Source organism: Gavia stellata, chromosome 9 (assembly GCF_030936135.1).
Source record: "Gavia stellata isolate bGavSte3 chromosome 9, bGavSte3.hap2, whole genome shotgun sequence".
In the NCBI taxonomy this organism is placed as follows: Eukaryota; Metazoa; Chordata; class Aves; order Gaviiformes; family Gaviidae; genus Gavia; species Gavia stellata.
The window spans coordinates 27,177,298-27,193,442 of NC_082602.1; the positions used below are offsets into that span (position 1 = coordinate 27,177,298).

General features: G+C 43.7%; 1 protein-coding gene across 1 annotated transcript in view; it reads left to right on the forward strand.

Moving 5' to 3' along the window:
- Nucleotides 1–15,531, forward strand: part of NEURL1 (neuralized E3 ubiquitin protein ligase 1) — a 161,948-nt gene extending 146,417 nt beyond the window's left edge. The window contains exons 5-6 of the mRNA XM_059821457.1: nt 13,819–13,965; nt 15,290–15,531. Coding sequence (XP_059677440.1) covers nt 13,819–13,965; nt 15,290–15,531 — 389 coding nt within the window. The remainder of the gene's footprint in view (nt 1–13,818; nt 13,966–15,289) is intronic.
- The last annotated feature ends 614 nt before the right edge of the window (nt 15,532–16,145 follow it).

A 16,145-nucleotide genomic window follows, 5' to 3' on the forward strand; every position in this document is an offset into this window, starting at 1 on the left:
GGAACTGGGGTTGTTCAGTCTGGAGAAGAGGAGGCTGAGGGGAGACCTTATCGCTCTCTACAACTACCTGAAAGGATGTTGTAGCGAGGTGGGTGCTGGTCTCTTTTTCCAAGTGACAAGTGATAGGACAAGAGGAAACGGCCTCAAGTTGTGCCAGGGGAAGTTTAGGCTGGATATGAGGAAAAATTTCTTCACTGAAAGGTTTATCAAGCATTGGAACAGGCTGCCCAGGGAAGTGGTTGAGTCACCATGCCTGGAGGTATTTAAAAGGTGTGTAGATGTGGTGCTTAGGGACATGGTTTAGTGGTGGACTTGGCAGGGTTAGGTTAACAGTTGGACTCTATGATCTTAAAGGTCTTTTCCAATTTAAATGATTCTATGATTATATGATTCTATTAAAATGCCCTTCTTACCCAACAGCATAAAAAAACCACCAACCAAAAGCCAACAAACACCTCCTTTTTTAGGATTTATAGACAGTCTTTGAAGATAAATTGTGGTGAATGCACACATCTTTCTCCAGGGTCCAGTTCACCTTAATCACAGTCTGAAGTGCCTTATATAATTTGCTTAAAGTTGACCATAGGCCTATGCTGTGAGTGTTTTGTGGCTGTTAAAGGCTCACAGATGACAAAAGCAATACTGCAATTTATTTCCAGGAGCCCGAGACTCAATCCCTGATAATTCAGCCTGATTACATTTGTTGTGCATACTGCACGTAATCCATGGCTAGCTCTGCTCTCCACCAACATGTCATTGTGATAATGGTAGGTGAAGTCAACCAGATCCCAGTAAAGTAAGAGATTAAATGCTCCTGTATACGTTAGAAGGAAAACATCCCCAGGTCATTGAGCCACTGGTAAAACTTAAGTCATCGTCCAGTGCTTCCTTTCATATGAGATCACTAATTCTGGCAGTTTTTGCACAAAGTGAACAGTCTGTTTGCAGTAGGTTCTGAAACAGGGCGGAGATGATGTGTCTCACCAGAGGGCCAGAATTACATCCTCATGCAGAATTCAGCAGAACATGGACTTGGATGCAGTCCTTCTGCATCCTGGGCAAACCTCCTGCTAAGCAAATAATTTCCTAGTCCCTGTGTATGCCCTCCCTACCTACTCACAAGTTCAGCCCAAATCAGTACACTCCCAGGGCATGTTTTAGATAAATCTGTGTTTGGATCCATGAAATTAAATCTGCTGAGTTGGAAAACTCCTCACTACCTGTATTTGTGACCACATAACAGATTTTTCTGGCCTCGGTCACTGGGGGAGAAGCTGAAAATGGGCTAATGTTCTTAAGTGGGATGTAAGTGAAAAGAACAGGACTTGCTGACCTTGCCTGTCTCAAGGAAAGGGTAGGACCCTGCTGAGTGTACAGCTTTATCCACGTCAGCTTGGGCAGCAACCTGCTATCTCCCAGTTAAAAGCTATGAAATTGGAGCTTGCCTATAATCTTTAACAGGTATCAAAATACAAACAGAGCTTTTCAGACCTATGTTTCCAGTATAACAATGCTGGGAGCAGTACCGTCCCAGTATCAGTACAGTGCAGGTGCCCAGAGAAGAGCACTGACGCTGTCCTAACACTGCACGTCTCTGCAACTGTAGTAATTATATGGATCAGCAATATTCCGACAGAAGGCAAAGAAAATAATGAACTCCCATCTCCAGCTTTTGCAATGCTATTAGGGAGGTGATGTGCACTGTTTGCACTGCAGTGGAAAAGATTGTGGTGCTTGCCATAATATCTGTCATTATAATATTAGAAAATGTAAGAAGAATATAAAGTGTTCATCTTTCTAATGACAAGCTCTGTCTTCAGAATGCAAACAAGAGTAATTTTTTGTGATCTATCTTTTGTAGTTTGAGCTTTATATCACAGGAGAAGACATGTTTATAGTAATCTTTTTCTAGTTTTAATGGAAAAAGTGAAGTTCCATATCCTTGAAAGAAATGAGACGCAAATACTGCAAGAGGCATAATTGTACCAAACCTGTCTTAAATAGCAGATGCCACTCTGTTTCTGAGGGCATACCATTATTAGATTAATCAAAGCAATGTTATGCAGTGTTAAGGGAACATCAGCGCTACAGCCGACTATACAATGAAATGAAAGTTGCTGGTTTTGCTTCCTCTCCAGAATTTCTGTTTTGTTTGGAGGATGGAGAAGATGAAGAGCAGCAATGCCACTCTTGCATCTAGGGAATGTTTATTTTTGACTGAGAGAACAAGATGGCTCAGGGTATTGCTCACTGGATACTACATTTCATGCCTTGAGATTAGTTATTTGGTCCTGACCCAGTGCGGGACCAAGCTCAGGTCTCCCCTGGCTTGTGGCTTTACTACAGAAGCTGACATTTGCTGACTGCAGTTACTCCACAGTGCTGGGGATACAACATTTATTTCCTAATCTAAATATCGGGGGAGACCATCTCTACCCAGGCTCGTGATCTTACAGAACTCGGTAAGAAAGGAGGGCAGTGTGGGGCTGGTTTGATAGTAAAGAATTCTGACTTCAGTTTCCATCTTGTCAATCTGGCATCATGTACTGGCAATATATTTGCTGTAGGAGAAATAAAAAAGCAGAAAATAAACACGATGTTGGAAACACTATTTTTCTTTATGTCACCCCAGCAAAAGAAATATAAATGAAACCCAAGCAGCTCCAGAGCCTATAGAGGCCACAGTCATCTGTAGTGGGAGGTAGAAGGATGTCAATTTGTTGCAAAGAAAAGGTTAAAAGGCAACTTGACCACATGGAGGGAAGAAAAATGAAAGAGGAGGGCATTTTAATATAGCAGATAATAGCATAAAAAATATCAAGCTGCTGGAAAAGCAAGGGATACAAATTTAAATTAAACATAAGTGAGGGTAATTAACTACAGGAACCAGCTATTGAGGGAGGCAATAGATCTTTTTGTCAGGATTGGAAGCCTTTCTAAATATTTTATATGTGAAGTGCTGGTCTTAATTCAGAAATTCTGTGGGTTATGCACATAGGACAATCAAACAGAAACCCAGAACATTAGGCATGTAAGAAATGAAAAAGTCTTTGCATATCCTCTAGGAATTCCATTAGTTCAGGCTTGGGTTGTTTTTTTTCAGGCATCGTTCCTGTACAGTTGACAAAATCAGCCTATTAAATTTGATTTACTGCTTTCAGCTTTTGCTGGTAAGCATTTCAGCTCACACACAGTTTTATTGACAGCTCTGAAAGGTTGAAATGAGCCAGCCTGGATACATTGGTCTGGTTTTGGTCTGGTTTTGGTGGTGTAATTAATTTATGAAGTTAAATACATCGACCCCATAAGGTTTTAAAATGTATGACTCATGTCTGGAAGAGCTATCACAGCAACAAGTTTATATATTTAGTATTTGGGGATCCAAATGGTTGGGGATATTCTTTCATTTTCTTTTGTCTCAGAGTGAATCACCAGCATCTTCCTTTGTCTCCTTTATTTTGTTTTTTTTTGGTGTGGTTTCCCTGGTGAATTTCATCTGTTCCAGTAATATTGAAGTTTTCTTTTGAGCAATGAAATAACATGTTCCATCAACAGTCATACTAATGAAGCTGAGTTGCCAACTTATCTCTGTCCTTTCTATCCATGCACTTCAATAACTCCAGCTCCAACAGAACAGCTGCACAATATTGCAGCTCTCTGGATGTCTCCTAATGCTGGCCAAGAGCCAGCATTAGGCCTGAAGAAAACAACCCAAGAGCCAGCATTTGGCGTGGGTAAGTCTGTGTTCATATATCCATGCTGGCTAAATGCAGAGTGTGTGTGGGCTAAGCTCTCCTGCCTCCTTTACCATCAGCACTGAGTTGGGGCTGCTACTTAGCTGCCCATTGCAAAATATTTAGAAATCAGTTGTTGCTGAGGTTTCCATCCTTCTTTCAGACTTTCTTGAAATTGGTCAATGGGCTCAAAACTGGGGAGGCGAGGAAGGAAGAGCTGGCCAGTTGCTCCCTGGCTGTCCCAGGACTCCAGCATCCCATGGCAGACCACCTGTCTGTTCCAAAAAAGTTCTCCACTCTGGGTGCAGTCATATACTTACTTTGCACATACAATTAACTGCAGCAAGCATGCAAAATACTTAAACGATCGTTGATGTGTACAGTTGTTATACACACTGCCAATGGTGCAGACAGCAGGTACAGTTTGCAGAAAAGTCTCTCACACAGGCAGGGAGAATCTGGGATTTTGGTTCTTCAGCTCTAAATTTATAAGCTTCTCCTGTTTGAGAGAAGCTGGCTAGTTCTTTGCAGGAGTAAATCACACCCCCTCATCTCTGATTTCAGATGTGGCCAGTAGGTTACCCATGTGGGAACTTAATCTGTCTCCATCTTGCTTCATTCCAGTGACATGGAAATTGCTGAGTTAAATAGAGCACAAGAGAAACCTGATAAATGCATAACGTTGTTGCACAGAAATGCATATAATGAATTGCTTCCTTTAACAATTGTTCAGTTAGAAGTGCCCCCGAGTTGGGTTTTTTTATTTTGGAAACATTTCCCACTTGTATGGAAAATGGACTCATTAAGCTGATTGAGATCTAAACAGGTCTGTGTTGTGTGGCACTTAATTGCCTGGAGTTCCTGTGCACTGCAGGGTATGTGGTATTTTATGGTGTTAGAGACTAAGGGGGAAGGAAGAGAGTTAATATTCAGTGCCTCTTGGAAAGAAATCCACTTGTATTAATTGACGCCTCTTCATAAACCCTCCTATCATGCATGGTTTTATCTGTCATTGCAAGTGAAGTACACATTACTGATGTTAAGTTGTAAGAGCTGCACAAGAGCATTACAGTGTTGGTAACTTCTGGGCTTGATTCTAGCACTGCACAGGGCTCTCCATTCATGTCCTGTTTTATATTCATTGTTTTAAAGGAGAATTAGTACAAAGGGGAGCTGTTGTGTTAGAGAGGACAGGTTGCTTAACAACTTGTGCCTTGGAAAACTGCACAGTCATGGAGAATTGGATGCAGTCAAATGCTTGTCCCTTGTGGTCAGTGCCAGCAATGTCAGAGTTAATACCTGCTTGTGGCACCTTTGTACCATTCAGCTAAAGATCTCATCACACGTGATGCATAATTAACCCACACTTACCACTGGTAAGTCAGTGAGCCTGTGCACTGAGGTATCAGCCAGCATCTGGGTAAAGGCTGGGTAAAGGAAGCGGACCTCCTCTAAGCAAAAACCACAGGGCTTGCAAATGTCTTGTCCTCTGCACACTCTCCTCCACAAAAGCAGAAATTATTATCATTACTAGGAAAATATACTATCCCTGTCTGCAGTGAGATGTTCATAGTAAGTGATGTATGGATCTCCATTATCTCATAACGCCTTTGCCTGCCTACAGTGAATATACAGGATATGGGATCATATACCAGCCTCTTTGAGTTGTAACTTGTCTGTCAGGACAGATAAAATCTGCCTATTCTTTGAACTAACACTGGCATGAGTTAGTTATTCTGGCTACTGTGAGAGTGACATAGCAGACTAACCTCTTTCTTTTCCTTCTTTGTCAGATGCCTTTTCATCTAGCAGTGTCCCTCAGAAATTCAGAGCAGTGCTGGCCAAGAGAAGTGAAAGTATTTGTTTCCTTTATGCATCTGTCACCCTATTTATAAAGTTCCTTCCTGGAGAAGCGCAGAGCTTGGAGGTGCTGGGTTAGGCAGCAGTTTTCCTTTTGCTCACAGAACCACTTTTGCTGTGGTCTCCTAGATACTCTGTGCCAAATGGCCTTTTTGAGATGGAGCTGAAAAAGGTGCTGTTATGAATAGAAGCATTTTTGGACAGGGTAATTAATATCTGTGATCTTTTAGAGGGCTTTTTGGTTTGTTTTTGTTAAACAAGATGAAAGCTCCAACGCATTTTTCATGTGGTTCAGCTATTCAATCCAGGCTTCTTTTTTTACCTCTTATTGATCTAAGTATCTGTTTGGGTGCTTTGTTGGTCTAGTATTTCTCAGGTTGAGACGGAGCCCCATTAGAGGCTCTTTCACTTCCCTTCAGCTGGATGTTCATTGCATGGTGTCCATGCCCTCAGGATTTTGCAGGGTGAAGTGCTGAGTAGCTGCTGAACTTCACCCATCTGGTCAGGAAAGATACCTTGTAAGTTTGCTGGGTGTTCTTTGCTTTCAGACAGCACATTGGGCTTGGGCTTGCTGGATCAAAAACTTCTGCGGTGTCTGGAGCTTTCATATTTCTCTTGCTTAACTGAAGTGTGCATACTCCTGCAGGAGTGTAATAGAAGTGCTGGTGCCCTACTGCCTTCTGGACATAGCAGACAGCAATGCTGCAGTGAAGCCATAAAATACACTCCTTTTCTGATCCACATGGAAGTCTGAACTGCTGTGCTCCATGTGGTTTGGATCTAACTTTTACTTTCCTGAACAGCGGTTGTCCAACACCCATTTGCAAACACAGGCCTTATGGTTTTGCACACAAAATCTGCCAGGCTGCTTTTTGACCTATTTCCTGACTTTTCTGTAGCATAATGCAAAATCCCTTATGTTTTCATGGGCTTGTAAAGAACAAAATGTAATATTGTTCTGTTTGGAACTGTTTTAGAATCCCCCAGGAAATACTTGAATGCAAAAAACTGCTTGGATCATCAACTGATGTCAGTCACCTGAAAGGCAGAGATGAGTTGCAACATAGAGGCTGGGCTCTGAGAGCATGGTTGGCGAAAAAACATCGAGCACAAGGGGAAGGAAGCTCTGGTTTCTGGTCAATGCAGTATTGTTCCCATCACCGTGGGAACATAACAAATGACTGTGTAAATACATATATTTTATAGCATTCAGAAGTGATGGATATGCTTACATCCTTCCTTAACATTATTGTTGATCTTTAACTACCATGTGCCCAGGCAGCAACAGGTGCTTTGTTCCTTTGTTTTAGTATGATGGATTCAAAAGTCTCTCTTGGCCAAGACCTGAGTGGCCCTGGGGGACAGAATAGCTCTTCCGCAGCCTTGGCTGGAGGCAAGAAAGTGTGATAATGTGCAGAAATGTATATGGCTGCTCTTTGGAGCAGAGTGAATGCTGTGTGGAGGGCTGTCATTTTAGCATTGAGAATATCTTGCTGAAACTGTGTTTGGTATTTGCAGCTCTCTCTACATCTGGTGGAATATTTGCATTAGTGAAAACCAGTTACTGAAACAAAACGTGGAAAGATTTAGCTCTTGCAAAGCTTGTCTTGATAAGACCCACCTTTTAGTGGATGTGCCACTGATGGAATACCAGGGTTTCTAGTATCAGTGTCAAGGGAGAGGTGTTAGTCTGACAGCTGCCTGGGGAACATCCAAAGACAGAAACTTCATCTTTCTGGGCGAAGACAGAGGAAAGAATCCAGCAGGTCTCAGTACACTGTGTCTTGCTACTAGATTGCAAAGTCAAGAGAATATACATTTAGTGTACCTTTCCAGGTTCCCCACTGCATCTTCAATAGGGGCTTTTGCTCTTGTAATATATGAAAGAGCTGTGTAATTCAACCAGTCTGCATTCTTTAATTGTTAAAAGTGTATCTCTACCTTCTTCTGAAATGGATGGATGAATAGAGGAGAAAATAAAGTGGGAAAGTTCTACACAAGCTACATCCATGAGCAGGAAAAAACCCCAAAACTTATATAGGAGATTTTTCAGTAAAAAAAGTAGTGAGGACCAAAATTGAGGTCCCAGTCCTACCAGTCTTGCACATGGTTATTTATCAAGGCTGTTCACATACTAGTGGTCACTATAAAGCCAAAGAACTGTAGTAGATTAGATTAAGCAAAGATATGACTCTTACAGGGTTAAATTGCTCTAGTATCCAGTCTTAGTAACATCACGGCCCACTCACACTGCAGGAGCTCATGTGTTATGGGACAGACCTCCTTAGGCAGATGTTCACATGAGCTCAGTACCCACAATTGTGCCAGATTTTTGAAAGAACCTTGATCCTATTTAGATAACAAAATCAATGGCCCTGATACATTGAGAGTGTTAAATGGGTGAATGGATATTGAGCAGTTTTTGAGATAGGGGAATTATTTTAGCTGACAGGCTTACAAATCTGGCTCCTAACAAAGGGAAATCAAGTTGAGAGTTTTGAAAGGCATTTAAATGACTATGACTCTCAGGTGCCCAGTGCTTACTGGACTAAAATGTATGAGAAGTGCACAGCTCTCTTGAGCACCCTTAAATATGCCAGTTGAAGGCTGCAGCCAGATTTCAGCAGCTGTTCTAGTATTTTCCACTGTGTGCTGGAAGCTCTGGAACCTGCGGATGGATGGAATAACATTGAAAATCTGTTATTACTATTGGTAATTACCTGATCTTTATTAGCTATCCTATTTATGCAGCAAATGTGTTATAAAAAAGGAAGGGGCTGTCAATGTGCTCCACATGATACTCAGCATAGGGGCAAGTCAGTATGTTGCATAAGACTTTATCTTCCTTAGAAACTATAGCAGGAGGTTCCCTATTCTGGGAATAGGAGGTTCCCATATTCTGTCTTTTAGGTACAATGTTTATTTAAGATCCTGTCATAGTCCTTAAGATGGGTATGGGTAAGGAAAGCCCATTAAAAAGGTGAAGATGATCAAACTATGTGAGCTGTGAGTTGGACAGTAGTGGTCATTTACTGACAGCATCCTGTAAGCCAGGAAAAACAAAGTTTGAGTTGGATGGGTTCAAAGGGGAAAAAAAGGATAGCTCTGGAGTGCAGACCAAGTGGTTATGCATTATTTTTGTAATGCTTGTGAAATAGTCATTAAGACCCTAGACAGGTAATGCAAGTAGCAGAAGGTGAGTGAAACACCTGAGATGGTGTTTGGCATTGCCAGAAAGCATTCTGGGGCAGAACTCATGATACTTATTCCTGTTTGCAGCCAGCAAACACTGGGTATTGCTCATTTGTTTCTTTTCTACCTTGAAAGCAAAGTATCCAGACTATGCAATAGTGCATTTCCACTTCAAAGCAGCAGACATTTTCAGCCTGTGGAGCCTGGTTTCTGCAAGACTTCCACAAGCACAGTCCCAGTGCTTTGATGCAAACATTGTGCGTGCAGGTCTTTTGGGTTAAGAGCTAAAAAAGTGCAGTGGGACTATATAATGTTGAATTTAATTATGAGGGGGAAAGGGATAAGAGCGGGAGACAGAGATTTAGTAAAATGGGCTGAGTCTTGCTTTTGTCTCCTTATGAACATGAACATTCCTCCCCACACTGGGACAGTATGAGGAATGCCCTTGTCAAATCCCAAGAAGTTACTGGGTACCTTTCAGTGGCTGATGGATGTTTTTCATAATCTGATGGAGTTCAGCCTGTTGTCATTATTTGAGTCCCAGGAATAGCCCTGCCCCTCTATCACCTCTTTCAGGAATAGATAGCAGTTTAAGAAATGTGGTATGAACACCTTAAACTGGCAGTTTCCCAACCTTCAGTGATTCAAAGTCAACAGTAATAAGGAAGCAACATGCTCTTTGGCATTACTCTACTTTTCCCTCCATCTCAGCTGTAGTTTGAATCTGGGAGTCTTCATCTACTGCTTGCTAGCAGTGGGTTGGGAATAGCTGTGGAACAGATTTGCGGCAGCTGCTCCCTGCTCTAGGCCACAGAGATGCCCTGGGGATTTACTTGCATCATAGCAAATGCCCTTAAGCATGCTCAGAAGGAGAATACAGACAGCACATTGCTCTTCCCACCTGGTTTTGATGTTGTGGTAGTTTTCTGGTTCTCTCTCTGGGCCTACGCAGTAATAAATAGGTCAACATAATCACTTTGTTATGAGAAAGAAATGTAGAAATAATATTTTTATAAATTAATTAAGGGGAAGAGTTAATTGACAAATCTTCTGTATTTTTAGGGAGTATTGCCATTGTATCTGGCCTTCTTAACAACGTAAATCCTTCAGCGGCACGGCTCTCCCCAGACAGCTGCCATTAAGAGCGATGAGCAAAAAGATGTCTGCTTAAAAGTTGGGACAGTCTTAGGAAATATCCCCTGAGAGTGGATTGCAATGTTCTGGGAAACCACCCTGTTCACCACAATAGACCCAGAGAGCCAAAAGCATCTCTGAGGGCCACAGCTGCAGTATTTTGGTTGAAGTTAGGACATTCTATAAAAGGACAATTATGGATACAGATAACTACTCTCATAAAAATCATAAATGCTGGATGGGATCCCAAGAGACTACCTACTTCACCTTAGTGTTCTTGAAGAGCTCTAATGATGGAGATGCCATAGTCTCTCTAGGAAGTCTGATGGCTTTACAGTGCTTCACTATCTACATGATGTCTAACCTGAACACCTTAGGAGTCTGAACCCATGATTTCTTGTCTTATCTAGAACTTTCACAAAGAACAGATTGTTTCTTCTCTCCTTTTAGCAGCTTGTGAAAAATGTTGCCGTCTTAAAATCATAGAATCATACAACATTTTAGGTCGGAAGGAACGACTGTGAATTATCTAATCCAACCTCCTGCTCAAAGCAGGGCTAACTTCCAAGTTAGCACAAGACCATGTCCAGTCGAGTTTTGAGTATTTCCAGGGACAGAGATACCACAGTGCCTCCAGACTCCTGCTCCAGTCCTTAACCAGCCTCATATGACCCTGGATTGGTGCAACCTTTTCATAACAGAACGGCATTATTGATTTATGATCCTCTGGTGACCTCCAGCAATCCCTAGGCCTTTTTCTGTAGGACAGCTGTATTTGTGATTGAATGGACTAATTCCCTGTCCTGTATTTGAGTAGCTGATTATCTCCACTTAAGTGCTGCATTTTGCATTTGATCATATTGAATACCATCCCATTTATTTCTCATCCTATTTCCAGTTTGGCAAGGCCATTTTGAATTACAAACCTTTAGCATACTAGCAGCCTTTCCTGGCATGATGTCTGTACATTCCATGGTAATACTCTCTTCTTCTGAAAGTATAATACCTCTTTCCTTTTGTGGGTGGACATATAGGTTTGTTTATTTGCACCTCTTCCAGAGTGATGACAGAAGTATAGAGAAAGAGTCAATTTGCACTGGATTTTGCTAATAATTGGACTTTGCAAAGATAAAACAGCAAATGGAATTGATTCAAAATCTATTTAAAGGTGATCCCAGTATGTTTGAGATGAAGCATGAGACAAGTTAGCTGCAGAGACAATTTATCTGTGGGCTTTACAGAGAAGAATAATATTTCTAAAGTGTTATTTAAATTGATTTATTTAGAATTATTGAATGTTTTAAAATCATGGTTTGAAAACTAGCTCTTGGTGGGAGCGCTGTGCACACAATGAGCATGTTTGGCTTTGAGCACATGTATCTGGTTTTAGTTAAGCCAAGCTGGCCACACTCATTCCACCCTGCACATGATCTCATTCCACACTGCTTGTCATGGTATCTGCACACCATCCAGAAATATATTAACAGCATGAGTAACATGTCTTATGTTGATTATTCTGTCACCAAGGGAGAAGTGTGTCTTGTCTGGTAGGGAACTCAGATTGTCTTAAACAAAGCTCTATACTTATGCTGGAGAAAAGTCAAGTGTTAGGAGAAAGAATTGGGAAGGTGTGTGCTGGCCCTTGGGTCTTGGGTAAGGCCATTTTGGGACTCAGACTGGCCACAACCAGAGAAGATTGTGGTTTCTGCACTGATGAGCCCTCTTTGCCTGTGGAAAGGCTGTTTGCACTGCTGCCAGTATGCTTCATCAGTTCATACTCTGTGACACTTGGGGCACCTCCAAATTCTCCTATTAGCCCAGAAAAAAGTTCTCTTAATAGTCTTTATTTTGCATTTAATGAAACGACCACGTTGGTGTTAGAAATGCAATGTGCTGTGTGTTAGCCGAATGGAAGAAATGTCTCCAGGCTGCAGGGAAGAGAGAAGGCTTCAAAAACTTGTTCAGCTGCTCAATGTTCATATTTGTTCTGTGCGCAGTGATTGAGCTGAAATCTGTACCCCTGCTGGGCCTGTTTACAGCGTGTGTTACCCACAGGACAAGTTTTCTGCTACGGTTGTCTGTCAGATTGGAGGGGAAAGGCCGTTGCTAGTGGCTGTCATTAAAGGCTGCATCATTCTCTCTGCTTATTTACTGAGCTAAACTCCAGCTTCAGCTCCTGTCTGTGTGATAAAGGAGGTGCCTCTCTACAGCATCTCAAGTGTGAAAACCCCAAAGCCCTTTATAGAGGCTATTTCACTTCAGATTGTGCCTGTGAGCAAAGCACTCCTATTCTGAAGAGGGGTAAAACTGAGGGACTAAAGGCTGAAGCTAATTGCTTATTCTCCAGTACGCAGTCCTCAGAACAGATTTCGACCCAAACATGACCCATCCCCGTCCCTGTGCTACACTTAAACTGCTCAGTCTTGTTCTGCTAAAAAGGGCAGGAGAAGCTGTCCTCGGCGGCTGCTGTGCTTTTGCTTTTTTTTGCATAATCCACAGCTGGCACTTGGAGTCCTTGCTTCCCAGGTTTGGTCCTCCTTGGCTCAGTAGCCTGCCTGCAAATAGGAACTGAAGGACCTTTCTGGCACAGGGGGTTTTCCTGGCCTTCTGCTGCTGCTTTTTCTCCGGAGAGCAGCCTCCGACTCATCGAGGACACTGCAGATCCAAACCCTCTGTGTCTCTTGGCTCCTTATATGGTAACATGAAGAAGTCTTAGCATTTTAGTTCTGATTTGGAGTTACCCTGGTTGTCTTCTCAGCTGGGGAACTAGAAACCTTAACTTTAAAACCATAGGCAAACTAGTTCTTACCACCAAGAAACCATACATTGGTTCATGCACGTGTATGTTGCTGTCTCACCACTGTCTTACCGAAGACCAGGCTGCATCATTAACAATGAAATTCCCCTACAAAACCTTTGCAGCAGCTAAAATTTTAAGCATTCCCATTTTTTTTCTTTCTGGAAGGGGCTTTAAGATACTTGGTATTATACCAGCAGAAGAAAGAGACTGAGACAGAGGGAGGGTGCCAAGCAGACTGTGGGGCAGAGCTGGCTTTTCTGGCAGACCACACTAACACAGAGGTGATGGTGGGCAGTGAGAGCGGGAGGTAGTGGAGCTGGGGACACCTAGAAGGGACTTGAAGGGGGTCTGCGCTCTTGAGCCATTACATCCAGACATACAGGGAGTGGAGAAAATGTTCCTGAACGGGAGGAGTGGTGTCTTTGTTCAGCCCAGAGCCAAATGCATTTTGGTGACTTGTCTCTTGGCTGGCCAAGAGGTTTCTGCCCTGATTTCTGTCCTCACCTGCTATGCCCACCTCTGACAGAGGCCACCCTACAAAAGAGGCCGAGCAGTGAGCAGGGCTAAGTTTTCCTGATTGCCAAACCCTCATGTTTGTCTCTGGGAAGTCCTTGAGTGACTTTGCATTAATTTGTCAGAGCCTGGGATGATGCATTTTGCGCTGGGTTAGCGTAGAGTGCTTTGACAAGGTGATACGTTCTTGTGCTGGAGTCCAGCCCACCCTACTGCAGGCTGTGTCCTCTACTGGCTACAAGCCCGTGGCTGGATATAGTGCTGAGGGTGCATATAAGCATGAAACCATAAGGAAAGTAACTGCACTTAATGACTTGAGACGCAGAAACAAAGGGTTAGGATGATTAAAGGAGCCCCAGCTAATTTCAGGGGCTGTGGGAGCTCAATGTCTCTTCAGGGCCAGCTGCTAGCATTTAAAAAAGGCATATGAAGGGTTTTTTTTCCTTTATCTCTTCCCTAGATTTCATGCTGATGAGACAGAAATCCTGACAAGCGCTGAGAGCTGCACCTCTTGCTGCATATCCACAGTGCCTCATCAGCCCCAATTTTTAAACGTAACTGTGGTTTTCTTTTCTTGTGGTGCAGGTTCCACCATATTAGCCGAGCGGCTGGGGCTGTCCACACCAAGCTCGCCCACATCGACACCCAATTCCCCCACCATCCTCTGCAGCGGTGTCTCTGACCCCATATTGTCTACATGTGGCTCTGGCCCCCTCTGCAGCTCTATCAGTGGTAAGTGTGGCGGGATTCCACCTCTTCCTTTCCTTTGCCTCCCTCTGCCCGCTCCTGTACTGTCTGCCTTCATGGTCTCAGCCTTGTCTCCCAGAAGGACTCTAAAACCACAATGATCAACAGAGTCTCCTGTCAGCTCCCTCAGGGAGGAAGGGAGAGCCTCTGCAAAGTCTATTTTCAGTCTGTTTTATGTGGAAGCCGCTTAGATGCCTAGACAGCAATATTTCTCCAACCCTTTTCATCATGAAAGGTCCCAAGGGAGGCAGCAGAGTTTCTGTTATGTGCATGGCCCTGTGACGCAAAGCTCCTTCTGGAGAGCTGTGTGGCAGTGACATGTAGCACTCTAACTTAGACTGGAGCTATGGGTATGCCTATTGCCCCCCTTTACCTCTCCACACACCTACAGTACCCTCTTCAGAAAAAGGCAGTATTGGTATTTCTAATACGCCAACGAATTCCAGTGAGATTTAGATAAATGTACATGCAGCATTTTTAAAACCCCAGGGACCTGCATGATCCCAAGGCATTGATGATGGGATATATAACTTACCAAGTCCTTGTTGTTGTTGTCCAAATCAAGAGTGTTTTTCGCTGAAGGTACCTATCAGTGTCAAGTCTAATAACTGGTGACAGCAAACATTCAGATTTTTAATGGGTTTTGGGGGAAAAAAATAGACATTTTTCTCCTTATCTTGCTACCTCACCTGGCTTCATTCGGGAGGCCTCATTATGAGTGTGCTGCAAGCATGATTACTTGTAGCCCCTCATAGCTCTTGAAGCAATGTACCCACTATGAGCTAGATGCTGTCCATGCGGGTACCGTCCCACCCCTGTCCTGAAGGATCCATGCAGGGTTATTTGTAGCCAGGCATTGTGGTCCCACATCCCTGGATCGGCCCTAGACATGAAGCATTGTTCGTCTTGGGAGCTGCTACCACCATGTGCTACTGGGCCTCTCCCTTTTCAAAGCAGACGGCTTGATCCTCCCTTCCTGATTTTTCCTCCTGTGTTAATGTTTAGACAGTGGTTTGAAAATGTGAAACTGCTCTTTGTCCCTGCTGTGTGGGAACAGCTGCCTCTTGGCTTGCTCTGCATGGGCAACAGATCCCAGCAGATGCTGCCTTTCTGCTGCCCTGAGCCTTGGCATGTGAACCAGGGCTCAGCGAGTGGGACAGTATGTCACAGGAAGGACCCCTGATCCTGGATCATCCATTTCTGCTAGGGCATGGTTCCTCCCTCTGTAGCTGGCTTCAGGGCAGAAATCACCCTGGGGTGTCAAGAAGCCCTTTAAGCAGCACGAGTGACCCTGTTCTTTTTGTTTCAGGCACAGCTCCCAACTCTCCCATCAGCTTACCTGAGTCACCCGTCTCCCCATCCGTCTCAGGGCCCTGGGGAGATGAATGCACCATCTGCTACGAGAACATGGTAGACACGGTCATTTACTCCTGTGGACACATGTGTCTCTGCTATTCGTGTGGGCTGAAGCTCAAGAAGATGGCCAACGCTTGCTGCCCCATTTGCAGACGGGCCATCAAAGATATCATCAAAACATACCGCAGCACTTAGAGCAGCAGCAGATGCTGTGGTGGGGACTGGGTAGGTGGGGAGGAGGCTGTGAAACAACACAGGTCTTGGTCTCTATTCATCACCCAGAAGATTCAAAAAACATCACCCACCCACCACCCTGATCCCCTCTTCCAACAGATGAGACAAGATTAGACGCTGCTCTTCTACCTTCCAAGCAAGCCCTGGGGCTGAACTCCTGTGTGTCAGGGAAGTTGTGATGGACTACTCTCCCTTGTGGATTTTAAACTTTATCTCAAAAAAACTCAGCTGGTGCAATCATCCCTTTTCTACACCATGCACAGTGGAGGGGAGTCTCCAATGTTTAGCAGGGACAGCAAGCGGTAAAAGGTTCAGTGCTACACATCTCCTTCCAGAGACACCCCGTCTGCAGAGGACAGCTTAGAAGAGGAGAAACAAGCAACATGTTTCCATGAACAACCAGCCTGACTGTAGGAAGCCCCTTAGAAAGGACGGAGCGAGGCCTTGACCCAGCAAGCGAGGTGCAGCGAGCACATTCACAGTGGAAAGGCTAGGGCCAGTGCAGAAAAGGACCCAGGATTTGTGAAGCAAAACCCGTCCTATGTCCACAGGCAGAAGAGCAGCCCTTCAAGGGC